General features: G+C 43.8%; 1 protein-coding gene across 3 annotated transcripts in view; it reads right to left on the bottom strand.

Moving 5' to 3' along the window:
* CHCHD5 (coiled-coil-helix-coiled-coil-helix domain containing 5) overlaps window positions 1–14,182 on the bottom strand; it is a 34,104-nt gene that overhangs the window by 9,842 nt on the left and 10,080 nt on the right. For all 3 annotated transcript variants that reach the window (XM_069231772.1, XM_069231771.1, XM_069231773.1), the window contains exon 2: window positions 1,832–1,972. In XM_069231772.1, the coding sequence (XP_069087873.1) occupies window positions 1,832–1,962 (131 nt within the window). In that variant the 5' untranslated portion in view covers window positions 1,963–1,972. The remainder of the gene's footprint in view (window positions 1–1,831; window positions 1,973–14,182) is intronic.

Genomic DNA, 14,182 nt, shown 5'->3' with positions numbered 1-14,182 from the left:
ATAAGTAAATTATCCTGAATTTTAGAACTGAGCCTTTTTAAAGTAATGTACTCCTTTTTATTATTATGTTAAAATATTTAACAAATGACGCATTAGATAGATTTAATACGTTCTTAGTAGCTTTTATGAAATATTGTATTTATTGTTATAATCATTAGCACTGACAATTTTATAAGTATTATGACGTGTAGCATGTCTTTTATGATGAAATATCGAATAAAGACTTCTTTGACTTGACTTGACTTGAAAATAAAAAAGTAATTAATATGTAATTTTTTACACAAAAATACATTTCACATTTACTTTAGGAGAGAATGCATGTTTTAAAAAAATGAATAATGAATCTGAAGGATTTTGCTAAAAGTCTGATATGCTCCGAGTTCCTCTTCCACTGTCCTCTCAATAGACCTAACCTAAAACTCAATACGTGGCTCCTCCTTTACGTACTATAAAATGCTTCACTTAGGTAGCACCATATCGGCTGTGAAAGTTCTCCAAAAACTGTGTTGATGGGAACACATTGGTTCTCTTCTCCATCCAAGCTCCCACCACAAATCTAAACTTGCTCATAGTTTTGTGTGATCCATCTTAGGGTAGTACCCTATTTCCCAATGCTCAATTCAGCCAAAAGCATTTTGAGCAAGATTCTTTGTTTTCCGGCTTCTTGAAAGCTTCTCATTCTTCCTCGCATCCGGAGTGCTTCAACATGGGCTATAAAACTGTGAATTCAGTTTGATAGTAACACATCTGGCTTCAATCATATCATCCATTATGTCTGGTTTGATTCAGCTAATCACATTCTACTTCGTCTCCTAGGCCTGTCCAACTAAGGTGCAGGAGGACAAGGTAGGGCCTGGTTTTCAGGATATCCACCAACATTAAGTTTACATACAATTAATATAAAAGGAATGAGCTACATAATCAGTAGTTATTGGGGACATCTGGAAGGGAGCAGGCATTCCTTAGTGTACAATTGATGCCTAGAGATCTAGGGCCAGATGTAGCAAAGGTTTGTACCCATTCTGTGTCTATGGGAAAAAGTGTTCGTACATATGGCCCCTAGTTCCTCATCAACAGGTGCATCCTGAGCAAGCTTGACTATTGGGCTGACGCATTATTCAGCATGCAGCCTACATGAACGCTCTTAATGACAACACTTGGACCAAATTCAATCTTTAATAAAACCTTGAAATCATATTTCTGCCTCCAAGCGTGGTAAGTCTGGGCACAAAACAGAGCCTTCTTCAAATTCCACCAGTTGGTGTCCAACTCAGTCAATCAACCTCCACTTTTGCAATCCCAAAACAGACATCTTCAATCAATGCATGATGCCCCTCTGTCCAACTTCTATGTTTGTATCCTTAACCTTAGTAGTACTGCTGAACTGGAATGGCCAACTACTAGAGCTGAGATCCACATCATCTCTGTTCTCCTACGCCAGGAACATTCAAAACACAATTAGATCCTGTTAATGGCATTCCTCGTTGTCAATGAAGGCTGTCGTTCAGCATATAGTTTAATTATCTATGTGTAGGTTGCACAAATAATGTACTTTCCCGCCTGCACCACCCTTTTTCCGGCTGCTACAGTTTCTGAATCATCTTAATACTTTCATGTGTACTGTTATCTCATTTTGTAACAATTTCATGCTGAGATTCTACTTGTCTACATAATAAATAAACAAATATGTGCAACACGTTTTAGTGGATTTCACCATTACTATTTCAGCATCCGAATAGTAAGCGCCACAGTAAATCTTAATCATGGGTCTAGTTGTCCTTTCAGTGAACAAGTGTCATACACAGTTGTAGGAATAATCGCTTGTACTTACTGTGAAGAGGTGCACTGTGCGACATTGACTTTAAGCTCATGGCAATCTTGCTGCCATGAAAAGGGCTTAGAGGCCACACACTCTCCATACTGCTCCATCTCTTTCCTGCAGTACCGAGCTGTGATCTCCATGGCTGCTTGCCTACAAAGAGGGTTACAGACAAAGTCCATGAGGAGATTATAGACAGTGGGTATCATATTTAGATGGTAGAGTGGTGGCCCATCCTAAGTGCTTAAGGCACGAGGCAACCCTTGGAAAATCAAGTTAATTTTATTCATATGTGTTTGAACATACTCAATCTGCAGTAGCAGATAAAAACGTGGGATTATTATCCATATTATAAAAAATTGTGTTAATAGTATTATAAATAATTACTGGTGATGAATCTCAGCTATTTCAGTGTGTTACAACTATAACTTCAGAGAGCTTGCACATTTAGACCACATAAAGCGTCACTGACTGAATAGTAAATAATTTTGAAGAAAAATGTAGATTTAATAAATACGGTATCATTTTAAATGCCTGAAACTAGAATGACCACTATATGAGTGTGTTATGCAGTCTTTCTGAAGTCAAAGATTATTTACATGCAATTCTCAAGTAGTGTTACTAGAAGATTCAGTTTTTCACAGGGACACCTGGCTCCCAGTCCTGGGTCCTTGTATGAGAAATAATAACAACAAGGTGGTAAATACCACTTACTAATGAAACCTTCGCTTCTTCAGAGTACAGTGCACTTCAGTTGAACCAAATTAACCAACTTGCCTAAAACAACTGCAAAAGTAAAGTCCAGGACTAGAAAAATTGTGCTCTGTAAAATTGATACTTCTGGTACCCTTATTCTAGATTCTCGCAGAGAAGGATGAGTCTGACATCTTGGAGAACTTTCATACAACAGACAACCATTGTCTGTCTGGTGAAATATCAAATGTTCATAGCAAATGCATGAATTCTGGACTGTTTTAACACCTTAGGATCTCTGATGTCAAACTGTACAAAAAATGTATTTTCATATTTGCCAAGAGGCCATGTGTAATGTTCCACTTTGACTATATTCTGGGTTTTTATAAGGCGATAAGGAGACCCCATATCGTGAGTGGCTCTGTTAACCAACCATGGCATTTTAGCCAACAGCTCTATGCATGCTTTTACTTGTAATTGAATTTTTCGTTTCCCCCCATGAATGAGCGTAAATGACCTAGAACGCTAAATGTAGTTGGTTACAAAGACAGGACTCACTGGTGGTCTTTTACATTACAGGAGGACACTTTGATTATCTTAGGCAAATAGCACATAGAAATCCAACAATGCCTTGAAGTTTTAAAAGTTTTTTGGGGCCTTTTCGAGCATAGACTCTTTTGGTATTCACAGCTCTATTATGAGAAGTACTTCCACACTATAGGTTTTATGTTGCTAAGTCAAGTGGTACGTTTGTAGGTAGCTACGAACTGTGACTCTTCCTTGGTACACTGCACATGCAACATCCAAGATTTGACAGAATAATATTCAAAGGTATTCAACAATGCAACATGTCACTTAAGCATAAATTCCAACAATTGGAGACAGGAACGACAATTGAAAGATGTATTTTCCACACTGGCTTGCATTAAATTGGGGGCAATTTCAGGCAGTGGTGCTTTGAGTAATTTTCAGAGTGGGGGTGCTGCCATCAATGTACCATCACTGAAGTTATAAAGAGAGTGAAAATCAAAATATTACACAAAGAACAAGTAGCAAATGCCTATGCACATTCAGAAGGAGAGTGCTATGGGTGTGGTATGTCACCAATGGTGATTTTGAGAGCACACTGCTGGAAATATATTTTTAAAGCATGGTCTGGGAGTGTACTATCATTAACAAGCAAAGCAGCACATGTTCGATTGAAATGGCCACAAAATTTGCACTGACATGCAGTTCTACTGATAAAACTATATATCACACAAATGATAATGTGTAGAAATATGATTCTAACAAATATGTATCCTTTGCACATTACCTAGCAGTCAAACACACAAAAGGAAGTGGGAGGATGCTTGCAGTAAGTCTACCCACTGGAACTCACATGGGGTAACAATCCAACCCATTGTTCTTTTGTCCACCGTGCCACCTTGGATTAGACTGAGCCATGTGCATTTCAGTCTTGATCCTACTCTGAAAGGAGCAGTCAAGCCCGAACTGCAAGGCCACGTCCTCTCCGAACTAAAATACAAGAAACCAATGACCCGTTTTGCCCTGAATTTGGTCTTTTCGGTGGGTGTAGCTTGATTCAGTGGCAGATTGAGCAAATGAACCACATCTGAGCACACGGTTGGCAACTACATGAAACACACACAAAAGTGAAGGGGGGATGCTTGCAATAATTCTAAACACTCACTCTGTAGTATTCCAACCCATCATTCTTTTGACCACCAAATCTCCTCAAATTAGACCCAGTTACATGAAAATCAGTCTTGATCCTGCTCCAATAGGAAGAGTCCAGTCTGAACTGCCAGCCCTTGTCCTCTCCTAATTGAAATACAAGGAACCAAAGACCAATTTCTCCCTGTTTGGGGCCCCTCGGTCGAGTGTAACTTGATTCCAGTGGTACAGTGAGCAATTGAACCACACCTAAGCACACCCTTCGCTACTTAGGGTGTTACATTAAACACACAAAAGCGGATCAGAGCAAGCTTGCAGTAAGTCTAGTCACTGGCAATTGCCTGGGGTAGCCTTTGTTCTTATGTCCACCATGCCACCTCAGATTAGACCCAGTCATAGGCAAATCAGTCTTGATCCTGCTCCAATACAAACATGCTGAGATTTTTGACATCTGTCGATGCCTTGGAGAATATGATTCCAAATTCTTAGACACCATTTATGTTGATTCTATCATTCCTGTCCTCATTGGGAGAATGTCAATCGCTGAAGAAGATTTTCTAAAAGATCCCACTGAGAAAAAGATTCAGTCTGCCTTGAAAAAATAAGTATATTCAGGTTTGCACCTTGCTCTTCGAGCAGGCGTTTATGGAGCTTACACCTCTCAGATGTAAATTTCAGATTTCAAGAGTAAGACTGAGGCAATTCAAGGTTGTACTGGATGTTCTGCATTCATAGAAACAATGGAATGCCAGACAGAATTTGATCCTGATATATCAACTGATGTGGTGAGAACTTCAGCTTTGTTAATGCAGCCTCAGTTGCATGTCGCAATTTATTATGAAAGGACTGGAATACAGATACATCTCAAGGGTCCACATCCTTGTGGATGCCATTTGAAGGAGCTTGTCTCTTTGGGCCCAAAATGGAGGACAAATTACACCACCTCTTCAAAGTAAGAAAGCATACTAATTCCTTCAGATGTTAGCAATTCAAGTTCCCTTGTTTTTCAAAATATAAATCCTCATTCATGCAACTATGCAAAGACATCAACCTCCAGAACAATTGTCCAAGTCCAAGTGAAGGCCTTTTTTGGTGTATATTCCAAGAAACAGAAGCAGGATGCGTCTGGGACAAACCCTGGTTCCTTGCTATGCCAAGTCCAAGGCATACAATTCCCTGAAGTTGCTCACTGGAGGTTGAATTGAGCATTTTCTGGGACAATGGAAAAGATCAACGTCAGATGATGAGTTGCTGATGATTATTAGGAGAGATCAAAAGATAGAATTCTACTCTCTCCCGATTTGGGGACGATCCTTACGTCTTGCTGAGGTATCTCATAAAGACAGAATTAATGAAGCAAGGGATTTGTGCCCCGGTGGAAAATGAAGCATTAGTTTATGTCCCGATATTGAAAAGAGAAAGGAGTCTATTCAGTGGTTTTCCTGGTGTCCCAGATAACCAGTGAATTCTGAATGTGATAGATTTCAATAAAGCCAACAAGTGGTTTATGAGTATTTCAATCAAGATGGAGACATAACAGAGAATCATCCCCCTAGTTTCTACAAATAATGTCTGGGCTACTTCAGGTTTGATAGATACCTATTTTCAAATACATATTGGAAACTGCCACCTGGAATTCCTGTGATTTTGTATCCAGAATCAACACTGGCAGTTCAGAGTTCTTCCGTTTGGTCTCTGCTGAGCTCCAAGGAGCTTCATAATGGTGGAGGCTCCACTTGTAGCTTGTCTTCATCTGTAGAGGATTCACATCTTTTCGTACATTGATGATTGGTTGATTTGTGTTCAAAAAGGGGTTAATATGCTGTAGTACTGATGACAAAGATGCCTGAATTGTCATGATTTTCTTCTGAATAGAACAAAATGCCAAGTAATTCATTCAAGGGACATGCCCTTCGCAGAAGTTAAGTTCAGGATGAGCCTGAGCAACATCTTCATACATGAATGAAGAGCAATTCGACTTTGTTCCCTGTTACCTTCTCTGTTGATCCTTCCAGCCGGACCACGTTCTACCACCGCTGTGGAATCTATGAAGACATTGATATCCAGCTTCCCAATCAATTAATACTATGGTGCCAGTGACACTGTAGTTATTATTTTCATTACTGAGGTGATTTCAAAAGGAGTAACTGTGCATCCAGAGACTCCAAATGGTACAAATGACAGATGCCAGCTCCCTAGTGTGGTGAGCAACACTGGACTCTTATTCATTCTTAACAAGATTGTCTCCAATGGACAGTCATCCACTCTCAAGCTGGAAGGAACTAACAGCAGTCTTTCGCACTCCATGGGATTTTAGGTTCTTAGTTCAACATTATAATTAATTTAATTCAGGTGTAGTTCAATGGGGGACTCGGGGAAGCACAACTCTTGTCTTTACCTACAGTTGATATCGTGGGACAGGACATTGTTTGGGTCAATTAATTAAACAGACTGCTTCTGTCATGACACAAAGTGTCTCTGTCTCCAGTGGCATTACAGAAGGTATGAAGGAGGTTTAGTAGCCAATTTTTGGATCTATGTGCTTCTAAGAGCAAAGTTCCAGTGTCTAGGTATTGTTCCCGCACTCTGCAGCTATAGGCTTGGGGGAGGGGAGGTGCCCTGTGGTGAGATGGCTCAAGAAGGTAGTATGTGCCTTCAAAAACTGCAATACAACATTCAAAGGGGGCAGAAAAAGTTGTAGTAGTTCCCTTTTTGGCCACAGAATAACTGGTTTCCATCTCAGCCACTGGCTGTTTATTCCTTTTAGGTTGCCTTCTTTAACTCTGCCTCCTCCAAACAGACTATCTAAATCAGTTTGGAAGCAGAAAGGCTAGGCTTACAAAGTATAGCCCCTCCACTCCACCTGGCTGAAGCTATCCAACATTCTTGAAGGCATTTACTTTGATGTCACACACTAGACACTGGGATTCATCTCAGAAGTGCTGCACTAAACATTCCCTTTCTGATGTTTCATGTTATCTTCCTTCTATCGTGCAATTTTTATGGGGCAGCTTTCAACAAAATCTGTCTTTATCCACCTCATAGAGTCAATAGGCGGCTTTTAAGGCTAAAAAGGACAAAGAAAAATCTTGAAGGGGAGTAATGTGCTAACTTCCACGTTATTCGTAAGTGTTTTGTATTCTGTGCTGCCGCTTTAAGATCTTTGATTGGTACTCATGTCATTTTAAGAATGCCCTTTGAATCAGTAATTTCTGCTGGTTTCAAAATTTGTTTTAGGCACGTAGCCTTTTTGATGGTTATGCCCTCAGCCATAGAGTCGGAGAACTATCTGTTCTGCCCTTCTTTATTGAGATTCTTTTATGACTGAGTGGTATTCAGACCTGATCCTTTCTTTCTTCCTAAAATAGACTCTTCTTCTCATACGTCCCATGCAGTAGAACTACCAATATTCTTTCCAACTCCTTTCTGTGAGTAGAAAGAATCATTGCATTTACTACGTATTAAAAGGGCTCTATCATTTTATCTTAACAGATTTAGCCCTTTCCAGAAGTTATACCATTTGTTTATTGTAGGAGGCTGGACTGGCTTGTAGTGAGTACCAAGGGGTACTTGCACCTTGCACCAGGCCCAGTTATCCCTTATTAGTGTATAGGGTGTCTAGCGGCTTAGGCTGATAGATAATGGTAGCTTAGCAGAGCAGCTTAGGCTGAACTAGGAGACGTGTGAAGCTACTACAGTACCACCTAGTGTCATATGCACAATATCATAAGAAAACACAATACACAGTTATACTAAAAATAAAGGTACTTTATTTTTATGACAATATGCCAAAGTATCTCAGAGTGTACCCTCAGTGAGAGGATAGGAAGTATACACAAGATATATATACACAATAGCAAAAATATGCAGTATAGTCTTAGAAAACAGTGCAAACAATGTATAGTTACAATAGGATGCAATGGGAAAACATAGGGATAGGGGCAACACAAACCATATACTCCAAAAGTGGAATGCGAACCACGAATGGACCCCAAACCTATGTGACCTTGTAGAGGGTCGCTGGGACTATTAGAAAATAGTGAGAGTTAGAAAAATAACCCTCCCCAAGACCCTGAAAAGTGAGTGCAAAGTGCACTAAAGTTCCCCTAAGGATAAAGAAGTCGTGTTAGAGGAATAATGCAGGAAAGACACAAACCAACAATGCAACAACGCTGGATTTCCAATCTGGGGTACCTGTGGAACAAGGGGACCAAGTCCAAAAGTCACAAGCAAGTCGGAGATGGGCAGATGCCCAGGAAATGCCAGCTGCGGGTGCAAAGAAGCTTCTACTGGACAGAAGAAGCTGCGGTTTCTGCAGGAACGCAAAGGGCTAGAGACTTCCCCTTTGGAGGACGGATCCCTCTCGCCTTGTAGAGTCGTGCAGAAGTATTTTCCCGCCGAAAGAACGCCAACAAGCCTTGCTAGCTGCAAATCGTGCGGTTAGCGTTTTTGGATGCTGCTGTGGCCCAGGAGGGACCAGGAGGTCGCAAATTGGACCAGGAGGTAGAGGGGACGTCGAGCAAGACAAGGAGCCCTCTTAGCAGCAGGTAGCACCCGGAGAAGTGCCAGAAACAGGCACTACGAGGATGCGTGAAACGGTGCTTACCCGAAGTTGCACAAAGGAGTCCCACGTCGCCGGAGACCAACTTAGAAAGTCGTGCAATGCAGGTTAGAGTGCCGTGGACCCAGGCTTGGCTGTGCACGAAGGATTTCCGCCGGAAGTGCACAGGGGCCGGAGTAGCTGCAAAAGTCGCGGTTCCCAGCAATGCAGTCTAGCGAGGTGAGGCAAGGACTTACCTCCACCAAACTTGGACTGAAGAGTCACTGGACTGTGGGAGTCACTTGGACAGAGTTGCTGGATTCGAGGGACCTTGCTCGTCGTGCTGAGAGGAGACCCAAGGGACCGGTAATGCAGCTTTTTGGTGCCTGCGGTTGCAGGGGGACGATTCCGTCGACCCACGGGAGATTTCTTCGGAGCTTCTAGTGCAGAGAGGAGGCAGACTACCCCCACAGCATGCACCACCAGGAAAACAGTCGAGAAGGCGGCAGGATCAGCGTTACAGAGTTGCAGTAGTCGTCTTTGCTACTATGTTGCAGTTTTGCAGGCTTCCAGCGCGGTCAGCAGTCGATTCCTTGGCAGAAGGTGAAGAGAGAGATGCAGAGGAACTCGGATGAGCTCTTGCATTCGTTATCTAAGGAATCCCAAGAGACAGAGACCCTAAATAGCCAGAAAAGAGGGTTTGGCTACTTAGGAGAGAGGATAGGCTAGCAACACCTGAAGGAGCCTTTCACAAGGAGTCTCTGACGTCACCTGGTGGCACTGGCCACTCAGAGCAGTCCAGTGTGCCAGCAGCACCTCTGTTTCCAAGATGGCAGAGGTCTGGAGCACACTGGAGGAGCTTTGGGCACCTCCCAGGGGAGGTACAGGTCAGGGGAGTGGTCACTCCCCTTTCCTTTGTCCAGTTTCGCGCCAGAGCAGGGCTAAGGGGTCCCCTGAACCGGTGTAGACTGGCTTATGCAGAATTGGGCACATCTGTGCCCAAGAAAGCATTTCCAGAGGCTGGGGGAGGCTACTCCTCCCCTGCCTTCACACCATTTTCCAAAGGGAGAGGGTGTAACACCCTCTCTCAGAGGAAGTCCTTTGTTCTGCCATCCTTGGCCAGGCCTGGCTGGACCCCAGGAGGGCAGATGCCTGTCTGAGGGGTTGGCAGCAGCAGCAGCTGCAGTGAAACCCCAGGACATGCAGTTTGGCAGTACCAGGGTCTGTGCTACAGACCACTGGGATCATGGGATTGTGCCAACTATGCCAGGATGGCATAGAGGGGGCAATTTCATGATCATAGACATGTTACATGGCCATATTCGGAGTTACCATTGTGAAGCTACATATAGGTAGTGACCTATATGTAGTGCACGCGTGTAATGGTGTCCCCGCACTCACAAAGTCCGGGGAATTGGCCCTGAACAATGTGGGGGCACCTTGGCTAGTGCCAGGGTGCCCTCACACTAAGTAACTTAGCACCCAACCTTTACTAGGTAAAGGTTAGACATATAGGTGACTTATAAGTTACTTAAGTGCAGTGTAAAATGGCTGTGAAATAACGTGGACGTTATTTCACTCAGGCTGCAGTGGCAGGCCTGTGTAAGATTTGTCAGAGCTCCCTATGGGTGGCAAAAGAAATGCTGCAGCCCATAGGGATCTCCTGGAACCCCAATACCCTGGGTACCTCAGTACCATATACTAGGGAATTATAAGGGTGTTCCAGTAAGCCAATGTAAATTGGTAAAATTGGTCACTAGCCTGTCAGTGACAATTTGAAAGAAATGAGAGAGCATAACCACTGAGGTTCTGATTAGCAGAGCCTCAGTGAGACAGTTAGTCACTACACAGGTAACACATTCAGGCACACTTATGAGCACTGGGGCCCTGGTGAACAGGGTCCCAGTGACACATACAACTAAAACAACATATATACAGTGAAAAATGGGGGTAACATGCCAGGCAAGATGGTACTTTCCTACACAACCCCCCCCCCAAACGAAGGACAATAAGACTAGCCATGACCTGATGAGTCTTCATTGTCTAAGTGGAAATATCTGGAGAGTCCATCTGCATTGGAGTGGCTACTCCCAGGTCTATGTTCCACTGTATAATCCATTCCCTGTAGGGATATGGACCACCTCAACAATTTAGGATTTTCACCTTTCATTTGTTTTAGCCAAAGTAGAGGTTTGTGGTCTGTCTGAACAATGAAGTGAGTGCCAAACAGGTATGGCCTCAACTTCTTCAGAGCCCAGACCACAGCAAAGGCCTCCCTCTCAATGGCAGACCAACGCTTTTCTCTAGGGGTCAACCTCCTACTAATAAAAGCAACAGGTTGATCCTGGCCCTCAGAATTAAGTTGTGATAGGACTGCCCCTACTCCTAATTCAGATGCACCAGTTTGGACATAGAATTTTTTAGAGTAACAAGGGCTTTTCAGGACAGGTGCAGAGCACATGGCCTGCTTCAGCTCCTCAAAAGCTTTCTGACAGCTAGCTGTCCACAATACCTTTTTAGGCATTTTCTTGGATGTGAGGTCATTAAGAGGGGCTGCAATGGAGCCATAGTTCTTAATGAACCTCCTGTAATACCCAGTGAGGCCTAGGAAGGCTCTCACCTGAGTCTGAGTGGTAGGGGAATCCAATCAATAATTGTTTGGATTTTCCCCTGAAGTGGTGCAATCTGTTCCCCACCAACAAGGTGTCCCAGATAAACCACCTTCCCCTGCCCTATCTGGCACTTTGAAGCCTTGATAGTGAGGCCTGCCTTTTGCAGGGCCTCCAAAACTTTCCATAGGTGGACCAGGTGCTCATCCCAGCTGGAGCTAAAGACAGCTATATCGTCCAAATATGCTGCACTGAAAGCTTCCAGCCCTTGCAGGACTGTGTTCACCAACCTTTGAAAAGTGGCAGGTGCATTTTTCAAACCAAAAGGCATTACTGTAAATTGGTAATGGCCTCCAATGGTTGAAAATGCAGTTTTAGGTTTAGCATCTTCTGACAATTTGATCTGCCAATACCCTGCAGTCAAATCAAAAGTGCTTAGATACTTGTCAGATGCCAGTGTATCTATGAGCTCATCTGCCCTGGGTATAGGGTGAGCATCAGTTTTGGTTACAAGGTTGAGACCTCTATAGTCTACACAAAACCGCATTTCCTTCTTTCCATCTTTGGAATGGGGTTTTGGTACAAGTACCACAGGAGAAGCCCATGGACTTTCAGAGTGCTCAACCACTCCTAGTTCTAACATTTTCTGCACCTCTTGCTTTATGCAGTCCCTGACATGGTCAGGCTGCCTATAGATCTTACTTTTGACAGGTAAACTGTCTCCAGTATCTATAGTGTGCTCACACCAAGAAGTGGTACCTGGCACAGTAGAGAAGAGTTCAGAGAATTGATCTAGGAGATTTATGCAATGGTCTTTCTGCTCAGCAGTAAGACAATCAGCCAAAACTACACCTTCCACAAGAGCATCTTGTTATGTGGAAGAGAAGAGATCAGGTAGAGGATCACTGTCTTCTTCCTGTCCCTCATCAGTTGCCATGAGCAGGGTGAGATCAGCCCTGTCATAGTAGGGTTTCAGGCGATTGACATGGAGCACCCTAAGGGGACTCCTGGCAGTGCCTAAGTCAACTAAGTAGGTGACTTCACCCTTCTTTTCAACAATTATGTGGGGTCCACTCCATTTATCTTGGAGTGCTCTTGGGGCCACAGGCTCCAATACCCACACTTTCTGCCCTGGTTTGTACTGAACCAAAACAGCCTTCTGATCATGCCATTGCTTCTGGAGCTCTTGGCTGGCCTGAAGGTTTTTACTGGCCTTTTTCATATACTCAGCCATCCTTGATCTGAGGCCAAGTACATAATCCACAATATCTTGTTTAGGAGCTTTTAAAGGTTGTTCCCAACCCTCCTTTACAAGTGTGAGTGGACCCCTAACAGGGTGTCCAAAACGAAGTTCAAAGGGGCTGAAGCCCACTCCTTTCTGGGGTACCTCCCTGTAGGCAAAAAGGAGGCATGGTAAGAGGATATCCCATCTCCTGCGGAGTTTTTCAGGGAGACCCATAATCATGCCTTTGAGAGTTTTGTTAAATCTCTCCACCAGTCCATTTGTTTGTGGATGATAGGGTGTAGTGAACTTGTAAGTTACACCACACTCCTTCCACATGGCCTTTAAGTATGCAGACATGAAATTGCTTCCCCTGTCTGATACTACTTCCTTTGGGAAGCCCACCCTAGAAAATATTCCTAGGAGGGCCTTTGCCACTGCAGGTGCTGTAGTGGTCCTTAAAGGAATTGCTTCAGGATATCTTGTGGCATGGTCCACTACCACCAAGATAAACCTATTGCCTGAAGCAGTAGGAGGGTCAAGGGGGCCAACTATGTCAACCCCTACCCTTTCAAAGGGAACCCCAACCACAGGCAGTGGAATAAGGGGTGCCTTTGGAGTGCCACCTGTCTTGCCACTGGCTTGACAGGTTTCACAGGACTTACAAAAATCTTTTGTGTCCTCAGAAATCCTAGGCCAATGAAACAATGGAACCAGTCTGTCCCAAGTTTTCATTTGTCCCAGGTGCCCAGCTAGGGGAATGTCGTGTGCAAGAGTTAGGAGGAACTTTCTGTACTCTTGAGGGATCACTAATCTCCTGGCAGTTCCAGGTTTAGGATCCCTTGCCTCAGTGTACAAGAGGTTGTCCTCCCAGTAAACTCTGTGAGAGTCACTGACATCCCCATTAGCCTGTTTGACAGCTTGCTGTCTGAGACCCTCTAATGTGGGACAGGTTTGCTGTGCCACACTCAGCTCCTCCCTGGCAGGCCCCCCTTCACCCAAAAGCTCAGCAGTATCTGCTTGAAGCTCCTCTGGTGTAGGTTCTGCACAGGGGGGGAATTCTTCTTCCTCAGAAGTAGAATCCACTGTAGAGGGAGGGATAGTAGGAAGTGGTTTGCTTCTACTAGCCCTAGCTTTAGGGAGCACTTGGTCCATTGTTCCAGGATCCAAGCTTCCCTATCCTTTTTGCTTTTTGGCCTGAGCCCTTGTCAAAGCAAAAATATGCCCTGGGATGCCCAGCATTGCTGCATGGGCCTCCAACTCCACATCTGACCAAGCTGATGTCTCCAAATCATTCCCTAATAGACAGTCTACAGGTAAATCTGAAGCTACCACAACTTTCTTTGGACCAGTAACCCCCCCCCAGTTGAGATTTACAACAGCCATGGGGTGGCTAAGTGTGTTGTTGTGAGCATCGGTTACTTGGTACTGGTGACCAAGTAGGTGTTGTTCAGGGTGGACCAGTTTCTCTATGACCATAGTCACACTGGCTCCAGTGTCCCTGTAGGCCTGAACCTCAACACCATTTATTAGGGGTAGCTGCTTGTACTTATCCATATTAAGGGGACAAGCAACTAAGGTGGCTAAATCAATAGCCCCCTCAGAGACTAACACAGCCTCTG

The sequence above is a fragment of the Pleurodeles waltl genome, chromosome 4_2 (assembly GCF_031143425.1).
Source record: "Pleurodeles waltl isolate 20211129_DDA chromosome 4_2, aPleWal1.hap1.20221129, whole genome shotgun sequence".
Lineage (NCBI taxonomy): Eukaryota > Metazoa > Chordata > Amphibia > Caudata > Salamandridae > Pleurodeles > Pleurodeles waltl.
This window is presented reverse-complemented; position numbering and strand designations above follow the sequence as displayed.